At 30.6% G+C, this 23,248-nt stretch overlaps 2 protein-coding genes and 1 non-coding gene across 5 annotated transcripts in view; 1 reads left to right on the forward strand and 2 right to left on the reverse strand.

Moving 5' to 3' along the window:
* The first annotated feature begins 6 nt into the window (after positions 1–6).
* LOC130666866 (IQ and ubiquitin-like domain-containing protein) lies at positions 7–7,051 on the forward strand. 3 transcript variants are annotated; one of them, XM_057468185.1, is made up of 6 exons: positions 8–545; positions 2,994–3,343; positions 3,423–3,464; positions 3,557–3,934; positions 4,157–4,558; positions 6,561–7,051. In XM_057468185.1, exons 1-6 carry the CDS (start codon positions 402–404, stop codon positions 7,018–7,020), a joined length of 1,776 nt encoding a protein of 591 aa, XP_057324168.1. In that variant the 5' UTR covers positions 8–401; the 3' UTR covers positions 7,021–7,051. The 3 variants fall into 3 exon arrangements, with proteins under 3 accessions (XP_057324170.1, XP_057324168.1, XP_057324169.1); XM_057468186.1 differs by lacking the exon at positions 8–545 and adding an exon at positions 2,832–2,928; XM_057468187.1 differs by lacking the exon at positions 4,157–4,558 and having other exon boundaries at positions 7–545.
* Trnai-aau (transfer RNA isoleucine (anticodon AAU)) lies at positions 1,022–1,095 on the reverse strand. Its single transcript has one exon. It is a non-coding gene; the product is annotated as a tRNA-Ile (tRNA).
* Positions 6,817–23,248, reverse strand: part of LOC130666864 (uncharacterized) — a 163,852-nt gene continuing 147,420 nt past the window's right edge. The window contains exon 10 of the mRNA XM_057468182.1: positions 6,817–6,954. The gene's annotated coding sequence lies outside the window, so the exon portion shown is untranslated. The remainder of the gene's footprint in view (positions 6,955–23,248) is intronic.

Raw genomic sequence — 23,248 nt, forward strand, 5'->3', positions numbered from 1 at the left:
AGCAGCAGTGGTAGTTGAAGTGTATAGCGGGTAATAGAGGCAGTAGAGGCAACGATGCATCGTGGTTTATATAAATCAAAATTTCACGAGATTGTATGTGCTTACATACTTTAAAAGTTTTTTATTTTTTCACCGTTAAATATGTTAAGAGAGTCAGTATAAAGAGATATATTACCGTTCTAATACTGTCTCAATTTGTGCTGCACAAAAGAGAATAAATAAAATCTAAAATAAAAAAAAAATATATATACAACAGGATAAAAAATGAGTTAAAAAAATTTCCGGATGGAAAAAATTTAAAGAGAGATAAATTATGTTGATGAATGGACTGGAGTTATTTACTGCGGCTATTTTACTTGCCAGCATTACTTCCGTGTGATATATAAATTAGTAATTGCTCAATGAAGCCATTATTGCCGTACGTATGGTTGATTATTAATTATAATTATTTACATGCTATTACATGTAGAGTATTTATTTCATCGGTATTCAACAGACTGAAATATTTATATTCAATTGAATGTATGATAATCGATAACTACTCGGTAAATATATAAATATATGTATGTAATAGGTTTTTCGTGCGGTCCGCCTACGTTGCATTGTAATTAAATTACTCATATTATTATATATTTATTATTATTAATTATTGTATTTGTTTTATTACTTTAAATTTATGGCGGGCTAATATAATTTAAATTAAATTAGTGGCCGCGCTAATTATTTTAAGAATAATTTAGTAATTAAAATAAATTTATTTTCTTTGATATTTTTTCATATAATTTAAATGAATTATTTATAAAATTTTTAAAATAAATTATTCAAATTAAGTTAATGCGGACGATCAATATCAGACGTCTGATTTATTTAGACCTGTACTACTTGCATCTACAATTACATTTTATAATTTAAAAATCAAATGAATTGTTCATAATTTTATTTCTGATGATTTAAATAGATGCGCAAAAGTTCTATTAAAAAAAAAGAATATTTGAGTAAAAAAAAAAAAAAAAAAATAATCTGGCCTGTGGGGGGATCGAACCCGCGACCTTCGCGTTATTAGCACGACGCTCTAACCAACTGAGCTAACAGGCCAAAGGGCTGTGGTGAGAATCACCGATTTTTTGGTCGTACTTAAGTGTAGCCAAATATTGATGTTAAAAACAATGTGTTGGACATGATAATTTATTTATAATTAAAAAAAAAATTGAAAAATTCCCAATGCAAGTATTTTTATGGACTAAAGTAGGTAGAGCCCCACTTCTAGACCATTACCAGTATGTTATAAATTTTTCTTAAGGATATTTTGTCGTGCGGTTATTTTGTCTGCGGCACCTTATTCATTATATTGAATACTATCAGTACTTATTTGAATTATTTTTTTTTTATAGCAAGCGCTCAAATTTAAATTTAAATTTAAATTATGTTGATTCATGTCCATTCTTAAATATCCGTAAATAACTCATAGGTAATTGGACTCAATATTGTTGTTATTATTTAATGTTTATTAACAATTATTGTCCCTGCTTAAAAAATTCGATAGATTCTTATAGCTGTATGTATAAGGTCCTATACTTAACTATAGCACTTCTCTTAGAACTCATTCATTTTTATAAAATCTCTATGGAAATTTATGAGAATCTATTGGATTCTATGAGATTTTCTCAACAGAGGTAAAACGTTTCATCCTTTTCACGACTTTATCAAGTACTGAAAGACAAAAGTAAAATAATTTATAAAATATATAAGATATTATAAAATAATTAGTAAAAATTTAATTAGATGATTAAATTCATACCAATTCGAATTTTCAATAAATTCAAATTCAAATTTCTAGTCATTTACCTTAATTGGTTAAAAATTATATATCAGAACTATGATTAGATAATTCAAATTTAAATTTAAAAGTTATAAAAACAATTTAATTGTTAATTAAATTCTTTGTAAAAAAAGTATCGTTATTTCGACTTAATTACAACATAAAGATAATTAATTTTGGTATTGGTAACAATTTCATACATGAAATTGAATTTTTTTTTTATTCTAAAAGATAAATAAAAATATCAAACTTTTCTTGGCTATTGTTTAAATTAATCGTAGACTGTAAAAAATTAAATTATAGTTAAATAAATATGTAGCAGGACATGTGGACAATATATGGAAAACACTAATAATTTATTTAGCGATGTTTTGATTCTTTTATTGAATCTTCATCAGGCAACATAAATAATTGCTGGTAAATAATCAATAAAATTGATAAATCTTATTGATTAATAAATTAAAATGATAAATAATATTGATATTGTTATTGCGTGACACTATATTCGTTGTAACGGCTAGAAACTAACCTTATTTATAGAAAAATCTTGAGCGCTACTAGTTCGCATGTTAAACACCGCGGCAAAAATATTCAAATTTGAATTGTGTTGCCGTATTAAAAGCAAATAAACTCAATAGAAAATTAAGACACAAATAAAATTATTAAGTAACTAATAATATTTTATTATTATTATTATTATTATTATTATTATTATTATTATTATTATTATTATTATTATTATTATTATTATTATTATTATTATTATTATTATTATTATTATTATTATTATTATTATTTATATTATTTATTATTATTTATATTTCGTCCAAAAATTTTTAATAAATAAATAAATAGATCTTCAGAACATCATCTTTGACTTAGTTGCAACTAAAAGATGCATTTATAAATAAAATCTACACAGTCACATAAATATGTATAGTATCGGGTTGGAGACAGCGTAAATCGTAATGAGGGTCAAGATTGAGGAAAAGTTCTGAGTTAATGAAATTCGACTGCATTAATATCGCTAATGTGGCAGTACTGTAAAATAATAATAATTTATTCTGTCATTCTTGCAGATGTCAAGTGCTCCTAAGTGCCAATAATTGGTACGCTGTCAATAATTGAATCTTTTACCTTTTCCATTATTTACTCTTGATATACTGAATTTCAGATGGTACTTGCACAGACGGCTGATGATGATGATGAAGAAAAAAAGTGTTTGGGTAGATGGAAAAATTTAATTACGGGAAAAGAATATTTCGATGCAGCCACTCAGGCTTCGACACAACACCGCAGTAGTGTGCGTAAAAATATTCTTACTGCAGACCAAGTTACACAGACTCAAAGTTTGACAGCTTGTAAATACACTTGTTTGTTTTATGATAAAATAATCCAAACTTCAATCCTCCCGGATTTGAATGATAAACTTCTGACGCCTTCATCCGCGGCGCGAAACCGTATGTCGACGGAATTACATCGTTTGAAAGCTAAAGAATTATTTTCAACTCGTAATTATTCAAAGTAATTAATGAAATTTAATTTTATAAATTATTTTATTTATTGATCGATAATAATTAAGAAATAAAATATCAAATTTCAGACTAGAAGAAGAGAGCGCCATAAAAATTCAAAAATTTTTTCGGTAACGTGTTTTTGAATAAACGAATTAAATTATTATTTTATTATTATAATTTTTAGTAGTATTCGTTATCTGGTAAAAATTAAATTTTCCAGAGCATGTCGAACACGAACAGAGATGTCATCTCTCGCACGTTTTGCGATTCTAACTCGAACGCAACCGCCTGTAAAAGAGAAGTTAGTGAGATTGAACCAGGATAAGCGGTTCGAGATAGTGGAGCGACGAACACCACGTACTTGCTCTGATTTTGAGATGCTACATAACATGCTGGACCGATGGAGAGTATTGGAAAGTGAGCAGGTTGATCGTGTGCTTTTCGAAAATTCCCGGATGGCCGCTAAGTCCGTGATCCTATTGAAGGAGATAGAGTTGCTGCGTTCCATCGAGTTATCTAAATCTAAAGTTCGCAAGGAGCTGAAAGAACGACGAAATCTTGAGTTCTTGGATAAATTGGCTAAGCTTGAGTGCTGGAGGTAAGGAATACTTTTGTAGTAAATATAGATCACGATGTGGGTACAGATAAAAAGATCTAGATTCAGATGTAGATGTAGATGTAGTTGTAGATGTAGATGTTGATGTACGTAAGGATAAAAATATACAAAAAGAGTAGTGATGTGGTAATAGAGTAGAATGTAGGTTATATATGGAAGACGAATGTATACTATGTGCCAGTTATTCTTCATGATCCTATGGAGGACTCGAGATGGAAAATTGATAAAGGTGGAAACCCAGAGAGTTGCACGGGCACGAGAGTGCAGATCCTTGTACTTTGCATTGATGCAAGTTGATGATACTGCTATTACTGGTACTAGTGCTGGTGTTAAGGGTAACACTTCTTCTGCTGTTGGAGTTGGAAGAATTGACACGCTCGAGAGCATCAAGAAGCTCATTTACGGGCATACTTGTCAACCTGCCAGAGAGCTAGAGTATCTTGTAGACCAGGAGATTGAATTTACTCGGCGAAATTTCGACTCGGGTATAATGAATCAATTGAAAAATCGAATCAAATTGGCCTTTTTAAAGTTTACTGCTCTCTACTGTCAAGCGGAAAGTAATTTCAAGCACCACAGCAGAGATATCATGACTTTTTGTCGTCGGTAAGTTGGAATTGGCTAACATATATATCAATTTTTTACTTTGCAAGAACTGGGCAAAGTGGGGACGTTTAAAAAATTATGTACTTTTTATAACTTGGGTTTTTCTACTTTTTTTGTGCTAAAGAAAGAATTCTAGAGTGAAACGTCGAATTGCATCAGAAGAAATTTTCAGAAAAATGACTTGTGGGTCCCCTATTTTACCCGGTTCTCTCTTAGCTATAAATATTTCGTAACAAAACTGAAACAACTACACAATTATTACTTCTATAATAAACTCATGAAACTTAAAAACTTAAAAAATTTTTTTGTCAATTAACTTTTTCACCCTTGCGAGGTAAATGTCTAGCTTAGACTTGACAGACTCCAATTTAATAAACTTACAACTTTTTTGTTCTTATGATGATAAAAGGTAAAATCTATTTATTTATTTCTCACTATTTCAAAGTTTAGTCTTTACTAAATAAAACCCTCTGTACTTATATATTTTTATATTTCCTGATAATCTTATTTGTCCTTCAAGACCTTCATAAATATTATTTATCACCGCGGCAACTGGGGATTCCCGCAATCGTCCGTCATATCTTTGTACTCGAATCATCCTTGTACATCATCTTTTAAGACACCACCCTTTACTACACCCACTCAATCTTCAAACCAATTACAATTTTTCAAAACATCCCTTCTGCTCGTCTACGCGCTCATACTTCCCCCAGAGATCAGTCAAACAAACAAACAGTCAATCAGATACGAGCGCTTTGCTCTTAACAATCGATTTCTTTCCATATACATATAGACATATATAAATTTACAATATCCGTTAGTTTCAACCACATTATTCTCTTTGTTATATATATTATCTATATTACCAACGAGGAAATTTAATCAAATAACCGTTTAATGTATTGACAGATCCAATTTTCAAACGAAATAAAAAAAATGTTGGAAAATTACACTCAAGTTCACGAGCGATTCTATCCTTGCTGCGCTTGCGTAGTAAATGGAAACTTTGTCCACGTTTTTCTCTTAAGCAAATTAATATTTTTGAAAAATGAAAACGCGGAATGTTAGTGTACATTGTAAAAAATTTTGCGTAAAAATCGCCTCATCGAACCTCGTTCTTAATTTTACATTCGAAGGTTTTGTTTAAGAGTTTGGAAAAAATTAGGGGAGGAGGGGGCAAAGTAGGTCCCTTAAAATTTTCAAAAATTCAAAAAATATGGGGGCAAAGTAGGCTCCTTAAAATTTTCTATACGCCAATAAATTCGGACGGACAATAAGCTTATCGAAATTTCTTATATAATGAGGGCTAAAATAGACCACCAAAACTGTTCATTAATTATAATTTATTAAGAAAGTTGATGATAATAAAATTACGTTTTAAAGTGATCTTGCAGCAGACTATTAAAATGACTTTTATATTATTAGAATACAGTTGTTTTAAAATTATTTGCGTATATCATTCGTGTAAAGAATAAAAAATATCAAATTTGAAATTTTTTGGAGGGCTCACTTTGCCCCTAATTTTCGATTTTTCAATTTCAAGCATAATGAAGTGAAAATAAGTATCAAGGGTCTAAAAAGAAGTAAATGCGGCCCACTCTGCCCCCCCCCCCCTCTCCCCTACTATAGACACTCCTTAAGTCTTACAAAATATTTATTTTACGCACTTATTTTAATATCACAATTACATTCGCTTAAAAAAAATCGATTTTACAGTTGCTCGAGAAGGAATACCCCAACTAAATTTATACCATACATATAAATAGATAATCAATATCATTTGATAAATAAATAAATAGCAATTAGTATAATTATCAAAATATATTAGCATTTACATTTAATCGATGATGATGAATTATCCAAATGAATTTATTACAATTTATGTGAAAACGAGACATATTTAATGAATAATTAAATTACATTAAAACGTCGCTGTCATTTTAGGACCAGAATATGTCATAAATAAGTCGCTTTAAAATATAAAGTGATAAATTATTTACAGATGTGGCAAATTATTACCAATAAGTGAATTAAATGAAGACGAGCCCAGTCTTCCGACATGCAGCAGTTGTATATCGATACGTCCGAGCAAAAATCCAAGGATACTTTACGAGCCGTACGAACAGATGCTCAAGGATTTACGTAAATCCGAAGCTCAGATGGGCTTATTTGACGGTCTGGCTTTTCATATTGACCCGCGGGTGCTCCATCAGCTTGTCAATTACATCTGGCACGGAAAATCTGGGATCTCCGAGTTCGATGATCTCTTCCAATTACGGCTGCTGCGTTTTCGGCTGGATGTCGAATGGTCCCCGTGGAATTCAATTCTTCTGACGAAGCGGGAAGCCGCTGTGCACCAGGCAATGTCCAATCCTTGGGACCTGTACGAGTCGAGCCTGGTACAAAAATTTGTGCTCAGAAATCTGCAAGCTAAATTATATTTTAGTTACTTGGTTAAATAATTTTACATTTAATATTTTATTAGTCCCCTTGTACTTGTGAAGGTTTGAAATAAATGAATATCAATACATATATTAATGTATGAGTGTATGGATGCATGTAATTGATATTACCATCAGAAAATAGTTTATAACGGAAGTTAAACTCAATTCCTAGTCAGCAAGTGGTTCAGTAAGTGGTAAAAGCTGAGAAACCCTGACATAAGCGAGTGTTCAAAGCAAGATTTCTCTCTATCTCGTCCACCAACGGAAATTGCTGTGGTCGTCATCTCATCAGGCATCGAATTCACAGCCTCAGTTACCTCCAGCCGCAGCAGCTTCAGGAAAGACAGAGCCAATCACAGCTCTTATATAAATTTCCGTCCGCAATCTTGACATACCAACGTTCATTTTATTTTTTTTATGCTTCGATAATACTTTAAATTATAACTTGAATTTTCTCTGGGTTATCTATCATTATTCTTAACATTGTTGTTGACAAAATGAACAACACACATGTTGGTAGGGATCACAATAAGCTATCTCAATAAAAAGTTTCCTTTGAAGTGGCAATTTTAAGATAGAATATATAGTCTTGTTGAAAGCAATTTACTTGTAAAGTCTTTACTTGTCGAGTTGAATTTAAGAAACTTTTCAACAAGACTCAGTAGGGCCTTGTAACGAGATAAGTTCGTACTGAAATACTTTTGAGTATCAAATATATATGTTGTATTAACAGTAGTATATATAAGATTGACTTTATGGTACGAAAATTTTGTCTTATTACTGACAAGGACTTGAGAAACTGCGACATGAAATAAATTTTTTTTTTTATTATTTAATTTTGTGGATTATTTTATATATTATTTATTTACACGGAAAAAAATTAATAGTAAATGCAACATGATGCAGTCTTGGTAAATAAACATGATGAAATCATGTTGCATCCACATGATTTGTCATGTTTCGGCTACATGATCATGGTAACTACACTATAAAAAATCACCGGGGTAAGTCCAATCGGTGTAGGTGTTAAAATTATCGGTATTAAATTTACCCCCGAAAGCGGTGTGAAAATAATGCCGCTGCCGGTGTAAATATTATGTACCGGTGTTAAAAAAAATTCTCTGGTGTGAAAATAACGCCGCTGCCGGTGTAAATATTCTGTACCGGTGTTAAAATAACACCGCCGCCGGTGTAGATATTCTTTACCGGTGTTAAAATATTTTACTTTGTGAATATTTTGACTTACTCGATCACTATACTTGTTAATAAATAATATTCTTTATTAATTTTCATAGAGAACTGACATTTTTTGTGTTTTATAATCTTTAAAGTTAATACTCCAAGCGGACGCAATTTACCCCGCTTTTACACCGGTATTACTCCGCTTTTACACCGGTTACCCCGCTTTTACACCGATTTTACTCCGCTTTTACACCGGTTGGCCTGATTTAACACTGGTATTTTTAACACCGGTGAATTACTCCTCCTACACCGGTGTAATTTTATTTTAACACCGGGCGGAGTTAAAATGAGTCCATTTTTAACACCGCTCTTTTTACAGTGTAGATTTTTTCGGATTTATAATATTGCAGATGAAAATAAGAGTAAATTATCAAATTAAATCATTTGCAAATGATATTTTTGCTCAAGGGATTAGGGGTAGTCAGGATTTTCAAAAAATCGATTTTTTGCTTGATTGTTGCTTGATAATAAATAATTTTTCTGAAGCATAAATATTTAGTTCTTGCAGCTTAATTTTATGCTATTAAGGCTACATGAAAATCATGTTGCTGCCACATGATTTTCTCATGTTACCGCAACATGATTATCATGTAGCCGAAACATGACAAATCATGTGGATGCAACATGATTTAATCATGTTTATTTACCAAGACTGCATCATGTTGCATTTATTATTAATTTTTTTCCGTGTATTTAAGAGATAAATGGTTATAGAGGATGTAATTAATTGATAAAAATACCAGGTGGTAGATTTAACTTTATATTCGTTTGAAAATCAAAAAAATTAGGCATTCGCTCGCTGGGGAATGAAGAGGAACATCACGCAGTCACTATAAATAACATGAGTACTCGCAGCAGGACGATATGTATGTTATAGTTATGTGATAATAAATTACGCCTTGGCCACATTATACCCCGTTATGGTCATTTATACGCCAGAATTTTTTTTTTATTAGCTATGACTTTTTTTGTTTAAAAAAAAAAATTATACCTCGCAATTAAATTTTTTTTATTGGAATAATTTATTGAAAAAATTTTTTTATTAACTGCAGTTATAATTGCTGTGAATTTAATTGAATAAATATTAAAATGAAATTGATGTTGAATGTTTGATAGAATATAGAAAACGTTTATTTTTATAAATCAATTAATTGGTGACAAAAAAACTAATAGTTTTTAAAAATGTAAACTTTATTTTTATTTAATTGAATTTGTGTCAGAGGGAGCGAGGACGGAATATGCCAATAAATTTTTTTTTTATTTATTAATTAAATAATTTTTATTGCCAATTAATGTAATTGGATAACTAAAAATAGATAATTAATTAGACACTTGAATAATTAATTTATTCCGAAATTAGGTTAAAATTATTTTTAGTTTAAAACAAAGTAATTATTTAATTATGTTTTGAAATATTGAAATTAATGAGCATTTAATTTTCTTATCTCGACACTCGTCGTATTCTAAACCACTTCTACTGAATTAAAAAAGTCGAATTTCGAAAATCGAACCGAAACCAATAACTTCCTTTTTTTGAAATTTTAAATTTTGGCGGGAAGTTAAAAAATAAATAATTGAGTTGGAAATATTTTGTAATCTAAAATAAGTATTTGTTGTCATGATAATAGAGCAGAGTAACTGAATATTACTCCATATAATGTAAAGATAACGAAATTTAAAAAAATTTGATTATTGAATAATGAAACGAATGAACTTGCGTCAATGATTATAATTATTCACATTAAAAAAAGTTACCAGCAATCAAGCTCGTAATTACGATTTTCAGGTTTAGAGAGAATCCCGCAGCCGTCATCCGTTCGGAGTTTGAAAACTTCTCAGAGTTTTGGTCTCCTCCTTCTCGCCGGGAATGTCGCACGACTGGAGAGTTGCATTTCTACGTTAAAGTTCGCGACCATTTCAGTGGCTTATAAACCGATTATCGCCTGACGTGCCCACGCGACAACGAATTCCATTGGTCCTAGTCCTAGTACTCTTCCAAGATTCATTCGTTTTTTGAATAATAAAGAATTTAATACTTATCGTAAAGTTTTTCAGCGACGTTATTAAAAAGTCACGGATATATTTTTCAAATCGATAAGTATAAAAAAAATATAGTCCAGACTTAAACACTTTTTGAACCGGTAAATTTAATTATAAAAATTAATAAATTTAAAATAATTTTTTTTTCGAGAGAAAAATTTTGATAAAAGTCTTGGCGGTTTTCTTAAAGTAAATAAATGCCGTAGTTTAACTGCTATATAAACGAAAAATATATATCAATGTCTTCGAAGACTCTGTTCTGCTTTAAATGCAAATAACTGCGGCTTTTCTCTTTTATTCTTGCATGTTTTATATCTTTACTTTCTTTTATGCTGCACAGTAGGTGCAAAATTGCATTATCTTCACTCTTCTCTAAAAAACTAAACAAAATAAAATTTAAATGCATTTTATAAAAATGGCTTTCGAGATCACCATAAATTTGCGTTTTAAAACTTTGATACTTATTTCAATTCGATAATAAATAAAATAATTCAAATTTACTGTTGTCACAAACGTCCGTGTCCGGGAATTTTTTTTTTTTCTGTAGTGTGATGGGTACAACGCTAATTTAAATACGCACATTGTTAATTTACGAAGATATTTACGGTTGTCGATACGGGTGTGAGTGCGTCAATCGCATTAATTTTCCATGACGCTCGTCAGCAATTAGGATTTGTCGGGAATCACGAATTACTAATTATACTTGTAGCCAGAATTCACAGACAGAATTTCAAGGGGAATAATTGATTTGAATTTGATACTTAATCTATTGATTGTATATATAATTATAATTATAATTATCAAATAATTATCTTGTATTTTATTATATGGAGGAAAGTTTGACAAAATGGAGTACGGAAATCAAAATGGAGGACAAAAAAAGGTTATGTATTTTCATTTCTGGAAATTATCTTGAGATTTTTTTTCATTTTTCTTATTAATTAATTTATAGGAATGAAATAAATTCTAATCTTCTAGAAATGAAATGAAGACCGAAATTATTTCAGCGGGCGGGAACTGGACATTTAAAATCCTAGGAAAGACTGATGATTTTCTACCAGGCAAATCGCATGGATTGATACTGGCATGTTTCCACTGGCTAAACAGAAACAGGTTGCAGTTTCAATGGAGAAAATATGAAAACTAATTTACATGTACAAGGAATGCATTAAAAGTTAATTTTCATGAGTATCGTGTATGATCTATCGAATTCTGGATATTTTTTTATTAATTATTTCATTACTTCATTGTTCTCTATTCTGCTAAGTATTTCATACCTTGATTAATTTTAAATTTAACAAATTTTTTGCTTGCTGTGTTATTAAAAATTCTCTTTGTTGTTACACATGTGAATTCAATACTATTGATTGTCAATGTAATTCGATTTGATTATTAATATTTTATTTCATTTCAAAGTTATATCACATGACAAGGCTTTGTCTCGATGGAATGTTCAATTTATTTCATTAAATCATTAAATTTTGTTAATTATACTTGATCATTTTAAATATTAAATATTTATCAGTAGCGTTAAAATATAAAAGTTGATTTTTTTAATAATTAACAGGGTTGCCAGATTGGGCGTATCACCGCAATTTAGACGAACTTCAGACGTGCCTTGAGCTAGAATTTTTTTAGGCGATTTTCCACAATTTGGGCGATTTTGAAATTCCTCTGTATGATTACTAATCATCTAAGAATGAAAAAAAATATTTTCTGAATTTATTACTCTGTTCTCGGCTTATTCCCACGTCTTCGTAATTTACTTTAATTCCCAATAGCCAAATTTGGTCACCAGAAAGTTAATATTTGTGAATTGCGATCAACTTGACTAATAAATAATATTCGCCATTTGATATTTATCAATATATTTTCAAAAATAAACTATTTAAAAATAAAAATGTCTATTTATTTAAAATTATTAACATTGGACGGTTTTTACTGTTAGTGTGCGCTTTTTCTGTAAGGTCAAGCTACTTTCTGTTGAATAATTCTGGCAACCTTGATAATTAATTTACGTACTTGAATTCTAATTTAAGCCGTCATCAAAAGTAAAACAAAAATATTGCAAGTATATATTGCGGAGTATAACTTTATCGTTTATATATTTACAGTAACTAGTGGCGGATGTGTGTTGTCTATTGTGTGATAGAATACGTGTGTATTTAATGTGTTGACGACAATCCAATAGCATGAAAACCTTTCGCAGTACTCTTGTAATCTCATCTGTCGTATCGTGTCACGGGTGGTTGGCTCTCCAGTAAGGCTGAACGTTTAATCTCGTTGTTGTAATACTACTAAAAGAGATGGAGTGTCAGCATCATGGGTGGAGTGAGATGGAAACCAATAAAAACCTCGAGTGTGGCTATTTCGACGCTTCCGTTTCACTGCTGTGATACGAGGCTACTTTATTTTCACAAGTTGTTCCATACTGTACTACACTCCGCTCGTTTCTATTCGAGCATCCATATGTGGTTTACTCTCCACGCTAGGAAAGCAATATCCTAACTAATCGTATGCAGAAAATATCATTCAAATCTACAGACGTATCACTTTGCCTTCAATTCCTATCTAAATATTCCAATTACTCTATTTTTATTTCATAAAACCAAAGTTCCTTCTCGGCGTAGAAGAGGTGGGGAAAGGGGATGAGTGTAATTTTAATTATACTAATAAATTATGTAGTATCGGATTTTAGGGATAGGATACTAAATTAAATAAAGATGTTATTATTATGGGATCCCGGAAACGGTTAAAATTTAAGTGAGTACACAGAAAAAAAAAAATTCTTGACTAAAGGTAAATATTCTTGATTCAAGAAAATTTTTTTGGAGACCTAAATTTTCTCAGATAAAGTAGAAATCTTTTCCGACCAAGACGAATTTTTTTTTAACCAAGACAAATTCTCTTGGCTCAAGAAAATCTTGACTTGATTCCCGAAAACGTTTGTCTTCAAAAATATTTTCTTGACTCAAGATAACTTTTTTTTCTGTGTATTTATTCAAAATAAAATTGCAGAGATAAAAAGACAGAGGTCTGTCTTACATCAAAGTTAGTTAGGAACTACTTCCTTGAGTCCTATACAATTTGGTTCTTACTTGCTACCTGGATTTCTCAACCACGCATCGGTCATACTTCGCTCTTACACTCTTAGTACTTGCAACATACCTTTTTGCCCCGAGACAAAAATATACTTACGCTCCCACGATTACAAATATTTTCTAAAATCTCTCAACTATAAACATCTGTTCATTTGGGAATTTTTCTTAATCCCTTTATTTACAACCTTTTTAAAAAAAATTCACTGCTAAGTACAAAGGTGCAATAAAACAATAAAACAATAAAAATAGAAAAAACTTAAACCTAAAAATGACCATTCCACAATTATTTTGTTTGAAGTGAAGTAAATTTCTTATGCACAGAAAAAGGATTTTTTGAAGTTACAAATTTTTACCCGCCAAGAAAATTTTCTAGGGGCGAGGAATCCTTTTTTTTGGAGGGGTTTCATTATTTTGTATCAAAAATTAAATATTTTTATATTAATGATAGAAAATAAGTTGATGTTGCAAAAGTCCAGCGTAATTTTCCGCTTTATGAGAAGCAAAGGAGTTTGGATCACGTAAAGTAGGACACTAGGTATAAAGTAAAATAATCAGAGAAAGAGGGAGAGTGGAAGAGAATTATAAAAAAAAATGTGAGCGACAAAAAATATAAGAATGAGGGAATGAGTAGAAAAGTCAATTTCTGTATGGATAACGTATGCTAGAGTCACAGCGTAGGATCGGATTAAAAATGAGAAAATAGTGAAAATGAGGGTCGAGTGCCGGAAGAAGGGCTTTAGAAGGTGAAAGGTTAAAAAATATTTGAGAGAATGTAATGAGAGGATAAAGGCGAGAGAGAGGGAGAGGGAGTGGTTTGAGAGTGGAATTAAAAAACAAAAAGATAAAGGGAATGGTCATAATCACTTGGAATGCTTCATCTCTGCATGTTCTTGCCAACATTTTTGTGTACTTGCATTTCTCCAATTCTCTCCAAACTCTTGTTTTTCAATTGCTCTCTATCTTTACATGCACGCCGCTAAATATAAAGGCTTGTCTTCATCAACTCCATGTTATATTCTATTCTTTAAAAAACAAGCACTTCTTGATTTTTTGTTCAAAGGAATTAATGTCACATTTTATGCTTCACATCTTTTGTGCGCGAGTACTCTAACATTGTTTTTTAAAAAATTTATACACTCGCTACATATTTAAAATGGGAAATGTAATATTTCATTACATCGTTTGACCTCCAGTAAAATTTAATTACAAAAATTTATTAATTATTAATTACAGACTGGGACACAACCGCAGGCGTTTTTAATTTTTAAAGAAAATAAAAATTGTTTACACCCACAATCTCAAGTTTTCATTTATTTTTCGTTGTCAACATGGACACGGTAAAAAATTTGCGGAGTGTACGCAGGTCAAATGACTGTGTATTCATTTATTTATTCTCCTTGGAGTAAAATTCACTCTCAATAGGAGTTTACTTTAATTTTGAAACTCTAATTAGAAGTAATTTTCTATAAAACTCCCGAACTCCGAGTCAGAATGAATTCAGATTTAAATAAAATTCATAATCACTCAGAATTCACTCCCGATTTTGTAGTGAATGTATAGACGACAATACCCACAACCTTTAGTCACCTTTGACATCAAACCATTAAAGTCTAATGTTACATAAATTTAAAAATTTTATACTAAATATCATTTGCTAATTTTTACACAGATATTTTTAAAATAAAATGGATTTTTTATTAGTAATTATAAAAGGCTTCACAAACCACCTGGACAATAAAACCCAAGATTTATCTCAGCCATGTATTTAATATTACATTATAATTTTTAATTAATTTTAATTAATCCTATAATTAAATAATAATTAAAAATTTATTGTTGGTAATAAAACTATCGGTATAAAAATGAATAAATTTAAATAACTAATTATCTAATTATTAAATAATGAAATTAAAGTTAAATAAATTAGATAATAATTAAGAGATATAAATTTCCGGGAAAATAAAATATAGTAACGGAAAGTGAGTATAATTATTCCGGAGACTTGTGCGATAATTATTTTTGAGTATAGCATCGGAAGCAATTAGTTGGCGGGGTAATCAAGACGGAAGTGATATCTATATACAGTAGCAGTAGCTGAGAGAAGGCGTATACCCTCTTTTAACTCGTCTTTTATCATTCTGCTCTTTATGTATATATATATATGTATATATTCAGTAGTTTATTCCTCTCTCAGTCATCCTCTCATAGCCAACCCCGACTCTTGATACTTAAATTCTTACTCTAAGTCGCACGCTTACACTACAGTCGTTTTATTTTAATTTGTTCGTTGCCGGTTGCTCGGAAGCTCGACTAAGCTGAGCGTGTAAGAGCGACAAAATTTTTTCACATTGTAAAGTTCACCTCTGATGCTGACTTTTCTTCCTTTTATATTCTTCAGCTTTATTTCTATCTCTGTTTTCTAGCACAACATGTACCAGAGAATAGCGGTACTTTAAAATGCCGCGAAATGTCCTCATTGGCTTTAACGCGAGCCATGGAATGTGTCTTTGTGACCTCTGGAGAAATTCACGCGGACGAAAATATTCACGAGTTTTAACGTTCGAGAAAAAAAAACATTAATTTTTTTTATTTTTATTTATTTTCTTTAATTTACATAACATTTTAACCAACTAAGTAAACTGGGTAAATATTTAAATATTTGATAATTACATATGTTGGCAGTAGAATACCCAAAAACTTGGTTCCAAATTTTTCCTTTTTTATTCAAGTAAAAGTTTATTAAAGTTTGTTAATTGACAGTTGCATTTTCATGACTTATTAATAAGTAGTTTTTTTTTTTGTATATAAAAAGTTGAGTATTTTTCATATTTTTTCTGTATTTTGAAATAAATAAATCAATAAAAAAAAGACTATGAGTAGGGACAAGATTTTTGCCTTATTTTTGAAAAGAGTAGTTCAAATTTTTGATATTATGGGGAAAATATCGGTCTTAGTAAAAAAGTTTTCAAAGGAAAATCGTAGGAAATTTAATTTTATTGAAAAAATGTCTCTTATGATTTTCTTATACGATCAATATTTTTACCGTAATTTCAAAATTAAGATTCATAATGAATGATTCAAAATTTTGTTAATTATGAAAATCTTAATTTTGAAATTACGGCTTTCTTATTAGCCCTGAGAAAAAATTATAAGAGACATTTTTTTTATAAAGTTAAATTTCCTACAACTTTTGTTTGAAAATTTTTTTAATAAGACCAATATTTTCCCCGTAATATAAAAAATTTCACAGCACTAATTATTAATTATCCATGAAAATCTTAGAGGACTAAAATAAAATAAAAATACGTGAGTAATTTTTGGACAAAAAAAAAAATTTACTGCAATACCGCGAACTTAAAACGTGTAAAATTATAATTATCAGTTTAAATATCGCTCGAGGTTTTTTTTTTTATTTATCAACAGTTTACGGTTTAGATCCGTGTCAAGATGATTGTCAGTAATTGCCGTCACCAGCATGAAAGGCAAAAAAATATTAAACCGTACATATGAAAAATATTTTGTTGAGGCATTTAAAAAATATTGCATTAGTAAAATAATTTAAAAAATGATGGTTGTTATTTGAATTGTGTACAATTTACGATGACGTAATAGGGGTGGGTGTGATAAATTATATTTTGATATTCGTGAGGATTTTAAAAACGAGACTGAAGTGTTAAAATAGTCTCTCTTGCTCACTCTCTTGAATGCTCGTCAAGCGTTTAGCTGCTCTCGGACAATTTAATTTGCGATTCGAACACTCGATGGTGACAGTTTGGACAGCCTCTCCAGGCTTCGGCATTACTAGTTCGGTTTTTATTTTATTTTCGTTCTGTGTACGATGAATACCTACTTCGGAAAAAATATAGACACACATCCATATATATATAAATGCTTTTATTTTTCTGCTTTGTCTTTTTGTTTGAGAAACTATAAAGCTCTTACTTGTATCAAATAATCGCAGCTAAAGTGCTTTCTCCATTGTTGTGTTAAATTATTTTAGACTCGAAATTTGAACTTTTTATTTTTTATCGTTTCAAAATAAACAAATTTATTTAAAGGGAGACCGGGATTGGTTGTCACAGAAGTCATAACAGACAACTTAGCGAACGAAATACGAACATTGATCGGTGTCAAAGAATCGGTGTCGAAAAGGAGGTGATTATCTTCGTGATTCTTCATCACCGATCGATGAACCGATCGCCACAAATGAATTTATGGTCTGAAACTTTGCACCTGATGGGAATAACCCATAAAAATACAGACGTTTTTCATTCATTATGATGTCCTCTAGTAGGAGAAACCCAATAAAGTCCTAGGAAAAATTGATTTTTTGAGTAACCGATGTCGGGCTGATACGGGCAGATGACGCTGGCGATGGCTTTTTATGATGAGTGGCCCGTAACTTTGCTCCTGTTAGGAATAACCCAGCACAATATAAACGTTTTTTGTTCATTACGGTGCCCTCTAGTACAAAAAGCCCTATAAAGTCCTAAGAAAAATTTATTTTCTGAGTTTAGATCCATATGAAGATTAGGTGGAGATGAGTGGACATGATTATCTATGAAGAGTGGCCCGTAACTTTGCTTCTGTTGGGAATAACCCATCACAATATAAACGTTTTTTGTTCAATACGGTGCCCTCTAGTACGAAAAGCCCTATAAAGTCCTAAGAAAAATTTATTTTATGAGTTCAGACCTATATGAGGATTAGGTGACGATGGGGGAAGATGAGGCTGTCCATGCCTTACTATGAAAGGTGGCCCGTAACTTTGCTCCTGTTGGAAATAACCTATTACAATATAAACGTTTTTTGTTCAATACGGTGCCCTCTAGTACGAAAAACCCTATAAAGTCCTGAGAAAAATTTATTTTCTGAGTTCAGACCCATATCAGGATAAATTAAGATAAATGAGGATGAGGCTGTTCATGCCTTCCTATGAAGAGTGGCTCGTAACTTTGCTCCTGTTGGGAATAACCCATCATAATATAAACGTTTTTTGTTCATTATGGTGTCCTCTAGTACGAAAATCCCTAGAAAGTCCTAAAAAAAATTTATTTTCTGAGTTCAGACCCATTTCAGGATAAATTAGGATAAATGAGGATGAGGCTGTCCATGTCTTACTATGATGAGTGGGCCGTAACTTTGCTCCTGTTGGGAATAACCCATCATAATATAAACGTTTTTTGTTCATTATGGTGTCCTCTAGTACGAAAATCCCTAGAAAGTCCTAAAAAAAATTTATTTTCTGAGTTCAGACCCATTTCAGGATAAATTAGGATAAATGAGGATGAGGCTGTCCATGTCTTACTATGATGAGTGGGCCGTAACTTTGCTCCTGTTGGAAATAACCCATCACAATACAAACGTTTTTCTTTCATTATGATGTACTCCAGTAGGAGATACTCAAAAAAGTCCTGGGAAAAATTTATTTTTTGAGTTCAGATCCATATGAGGGTGGGTGGAGATGGGTGGAGATGAGGCTCTCTATGTTTTTCTATGAAGAGTGGCCCGTAACTTTACTTCTGTTTGGAATGACTCCACACAAAATTTTGATTATTTTATTACTGTAATCGATATTTAATAATTTTAATTCAAAATATATTTAAATTAGAACAATAATTTATATACAAATTTATAATAATAATTATTTTTATTATTATTATTATTATAAAAAAAAAAAAAAGTTGCATCGTATTCCAGTAGAATACGTACACAATACTACTGAGTATTGTCGCGTGGCCGTGAGTTTTATTATTCTCGTATTTTTTATTTAATTCTACCTTTTATTTCACTCTCCGTTTTATATTTTTTTATAGATTTATTTTCCTCTTGTTTTATATTTTATTTTTTATTATTTTACTAGGTGACTTTTAATTTTTCTTTTTAGTACATGATAGCAAGCAATAAATCGTATATTTTGCTGAATATAAATTCGATAGGCATTGGAAAATCGGACGTTACGTTACGTTACGTCGAAATTCTACAACGATCTCGTCACTTATAAAGGTCACTGTACCTTTTTTTTATGTATACATATGAAACACAATAGTGTCTCTTGTATATCATAAATAATTTTTTTTTCCAATACATATTTTGTGACAGATATATATTTGTTTTAGTTTAGTATCGACATGAGATTTTTAATTAAAATATTTAAAAATTTCAAAGACTCAAATTTAAGTGACGTTTATTTTTAATAAATGGCCTTCATAAATTTATATTGTCAATATTTTAAAAGTAATAATAGGTAAAGTGGCAGTATAAGTATGTACATATATAGGTGTATATTAATAGAAAGTAAGAAAGAAGGAGACGAACTGCAACATGTTGCAAGGCATTTTAGTTCTGTCGTCAAAGCTCCAGTACTCGACTGGCACTTGGAAAGTTTATGGGTAACTCTGCGAGTTTATTACTTATATGTGAAGCAAATGTTACTACTGTGGATTTCCCAAGAGTTATGAAGGTTCAACTTGTTATAGGTGTATTGCATAAGCTTGAGTGCGTTTTCCAGTTATGGCTTCATAAAATCCACCAAATTGTCTTATCAATATTAAATAACGTGATTTTTATATCCCCCTATTTTTATAAATTTTTTTTCTTTTTCATTTTCATATGGAAATTTTTATACTTTTATTTTATGACTTATATATCAAATAACACTTAATATAGCTCTGGTACTTTATTTTACTACTTGAAAAGCGTCAATATTTTTTTGAAATTTATGTCGATTGCTTAAATTTTTGAATAAATGTGAAAAATAATTTAAGTAGGGGAGTGTGGGGCAGAGCGGCCCCCCTAAGCCAATTATCATTTTTTGTGGCTTTCAACCATAAGATCACTTTACTTTTGTCCTATTTCGAACAAATTTATGGACATTTTGCCAAAGTTCTGAAAAATTTTTTTTTTTTTTGTGGGGCAGAGCGGCCCCCTTTCAAAAAGTGATAAAAAAAATTTTTTTTTTCGTTTTTTTTTTTTTTAAATTGTTTTCATCATTAAGAATGTATTTCTTTCTCTTGACAACTATTTTTGGTTTTATATTACTCGAAAAAAATTTTTTAAAGCGTAAAAAATCGTTCACTCTCGATTACCTTAATTACTAATTGTTATTTAATAAAAAAAAAAATCAATTCTATAATTTTACTTTATTTCAAAAATTTATCAACTAAAAAAAAAAATTTAATTTTTATAAATTTTTAGTGACCAAATTTGCCTCTTACATAGAGAAACGGCCGAAAAATATGAAAAAATAATTTTTTCGGAAGTTTCGGCTGGTCCATTTTGCCCCAGGTGTTATGCGTAGGGCTAGAAATGTGAAATTATAATAATTTTTTTTTAATTTGACGATAAAAATATGAAAAAATCACTTGTTTAAAATTTTGGGCTTGTCCATTTTGCCCCAAATGTCATGCGTAGGGGTAGAAATGCGCAAACATATCGGATTTATAGTAATTAGTCGAAAAACAAAAAATTTTTTTTTTGGTCAAAATTTCAGGGGGGCCGCTCTGCCCCACCCTCCCCTATTGAATTTATTTTTACTGATGATCTAGATCAAAGTTCAATTCATTACGATGATCAATTAATTGCGAAAAAATGTTTTCATTTGAATTTAAAATCTAATGATTTGTGGCACCAATTTTTTCTGGATTACTTTTATAAGCGTTCATTATTTCCGGTTTTTTTTTTTAATTCAGTGATATATTTTAAAAATATATAAAGGTACGAAACAGCGGATATATTTTTAGTAGTTTTATAAAAGTCGATTTCAATTGGAAAATACTCAATCAGCATTTATTTTCATTACATTCAAAAATATCGGATAAGTATTCAAAATATGATAACAAAAAAAATGAAAAAAAATAAAAAGCAAACAAAAGCATTGAATTTACATTCTCATAGAGAAAAAACAAACAATGGACGGATTGTATGGATGCCGCGAAATTCACATTTATTTAAAATTGTAAAGCGAATTCAATTTTTCCTGTTATCAATCGTTAAAAAAACAGCTGAAACTACAAAATGCCAGTGTTTCAACTAAAAATCTTGTTAATGTCACCAAATTTGAATAGTAAAATCAAGATTTTCATGTAAATTGTTGTCACAAAACGTTTTTTTTATTTTTTTCAATAATTTTTTTTATTAATTTGATTTTTTCAATAAATCTCATTTTTATTTTTGAACCTCAGTATTATTATTGATACGTTACTATCATTGGGTCAATTATTTGTATGATTGGAACGGAAGGTGAATTTAATTTTGATAAAAAGGGAGATCCTGAGGTGGGATCGAACCCCCGATATTTCGCTAACCCGGCGGTGGTTAAAAAATTGAAAAATAAAACGTAGGTATGTGCAAATGTCCTGTACATTGTGACCACATATCCGGTGTACGATAACAATGATAATGAGTAACCAATTAATTATTGAACAGATTACACATCTGCCACATTCTCGCATTTGTCGCGGCTACGAGGCAATTAATAAAAAAATTACGACGTATTAGTATATATATATTTTTTTTATCTGTATATATTTGTTTTATATGTTCATGATAAAGAGTAGAGCACGTACTTGAATACGTGATTATGGAAAAAAAAAAATGAAGATAGTGCGTGCGGTAATAAAGAGTAAGTGAAATATTCCCTTTTAGGTCAGCCGTAAATCAAGCAGTAGGTTACTACGTCATAAACCACACAATAAAATGAATCATGAGGTCATGTGAAAAGAAAAACATGTCAATGTGTAAAACTAGAACTCGCTTTTCGATTTAATTGACATTTATTATTCATGATGTGTTGGTTTTTATTTATTTATTAATTGGTATGGCCTATAACTTTCATCCTGTTGGAAGTAACTTCTCGGAACTTAAACATTTTTTGTTCCTAACGATGACCTCTAGAAGGAGAGTCCCCAAAAAGTCCCGAGAAAAATTTATTTTTTGAATCCAAACTCATATGAAGATAAGTGAAGATGAATAAAGATAAATTAGGATGACACTGTCCACGTATTTTTACGAAGAGTAGCCCGTAACTTTGCTCCTGTTGGGAATAACCCAGCACAATATAAACGTTTTTTGTTCATTACGGTACCCTCTAGTACGAAAAGCCCTATAAAGTCCTAAGAAAAATTTATTTTCTGAGTTCAGACCTATATGATGATTAGGTGAAGATAGAGGAGGATGAGGCTGTCCGTGCCTTACTATGAGAATGGCCCGTAACTTTGCTCCTGTTGGGAATAATCCATCACAATACAAATGTTTTTTGTTTATTATGGTGCCCTCTAGTACGAAAAGCCCTATCAAGTCCTAAGAAAAATTTATTTTCTGAGTTCAGACCCATTTTAGGATAAATTAAGATAAATGAGGATGAGGCTGTCCATGCCTTACTATGAAAGGTGGCCCGTAAATTTGCTCCTGTTGGGAATAACTCATCACAATATTAACGTTTTTTGTTCATTACGGTACCCTCTAGTACGAAAAGCCCTATAAAGTCCTAAGATAAATTTATTTTCTAAATAATCGACGTCGGGCAGATACGGGCAGATGCAGGCAAATGACACTATCTATGGTTTTTCATAAAGAGTGACCCGTAACTTTGCTCCCATTAGGAATAACCCATCACAATATAAACGTTTTCCGTTCATTGTGATGTTCTCTAGTAGGAAAAACCCTATAAAGTCCTAGGAAAAATTTATTTTTTGAGTTTAGATTCATACGAGGATTAGATGAAGGTGGTTGGAGATGAGGCTGTCCATGTCTTCCTATTAATAGTGGCTTGTAACTTTGCTCCTGTTGGGAATATCAAAGATTCTCTTTCCTCATCGTGTCCTTTTGAGAAAAAAAAATAATTGCTATCTGCTACAGATAAT

The sequence above is a fragment of the Microplitis mediator genome, chromosome 4 (genome assembly GCF_029852145.1).
Source record: "Microplitis mediator isolate UGA2020A chromosome 4, iyMicMedi2.1, whole genome shotgun sequence".
Taxonomy (NCBI): Eukaryota; Metazoa; Arthropoda; class Insecta; order Hymenoptera; family Braconidae; genus Microplitis; species Microplitis mediator.

Coding starts and splice junctions, on each gene's coding strand:
- LOC130666866 (XM_057468185.1), top strand. CDS start 402: ATGAAGCCATTATTGCCGTACGTATGGTTGATTATTAATTATAATTAT. Junction 546..2,993: donor TGATAATCGATAACTACTCG/GTAAATATATAA, acceptor ACTGAATTTCAG/ATGGTACTTGCACAGACGGC. Junction 3,465..3,556: donor AAAATTCAAAAATTTTTTCG/GTAACGTGTTTT, acceptor TAAATTTTCCAG/AGCATGTCGAACACGAACAG.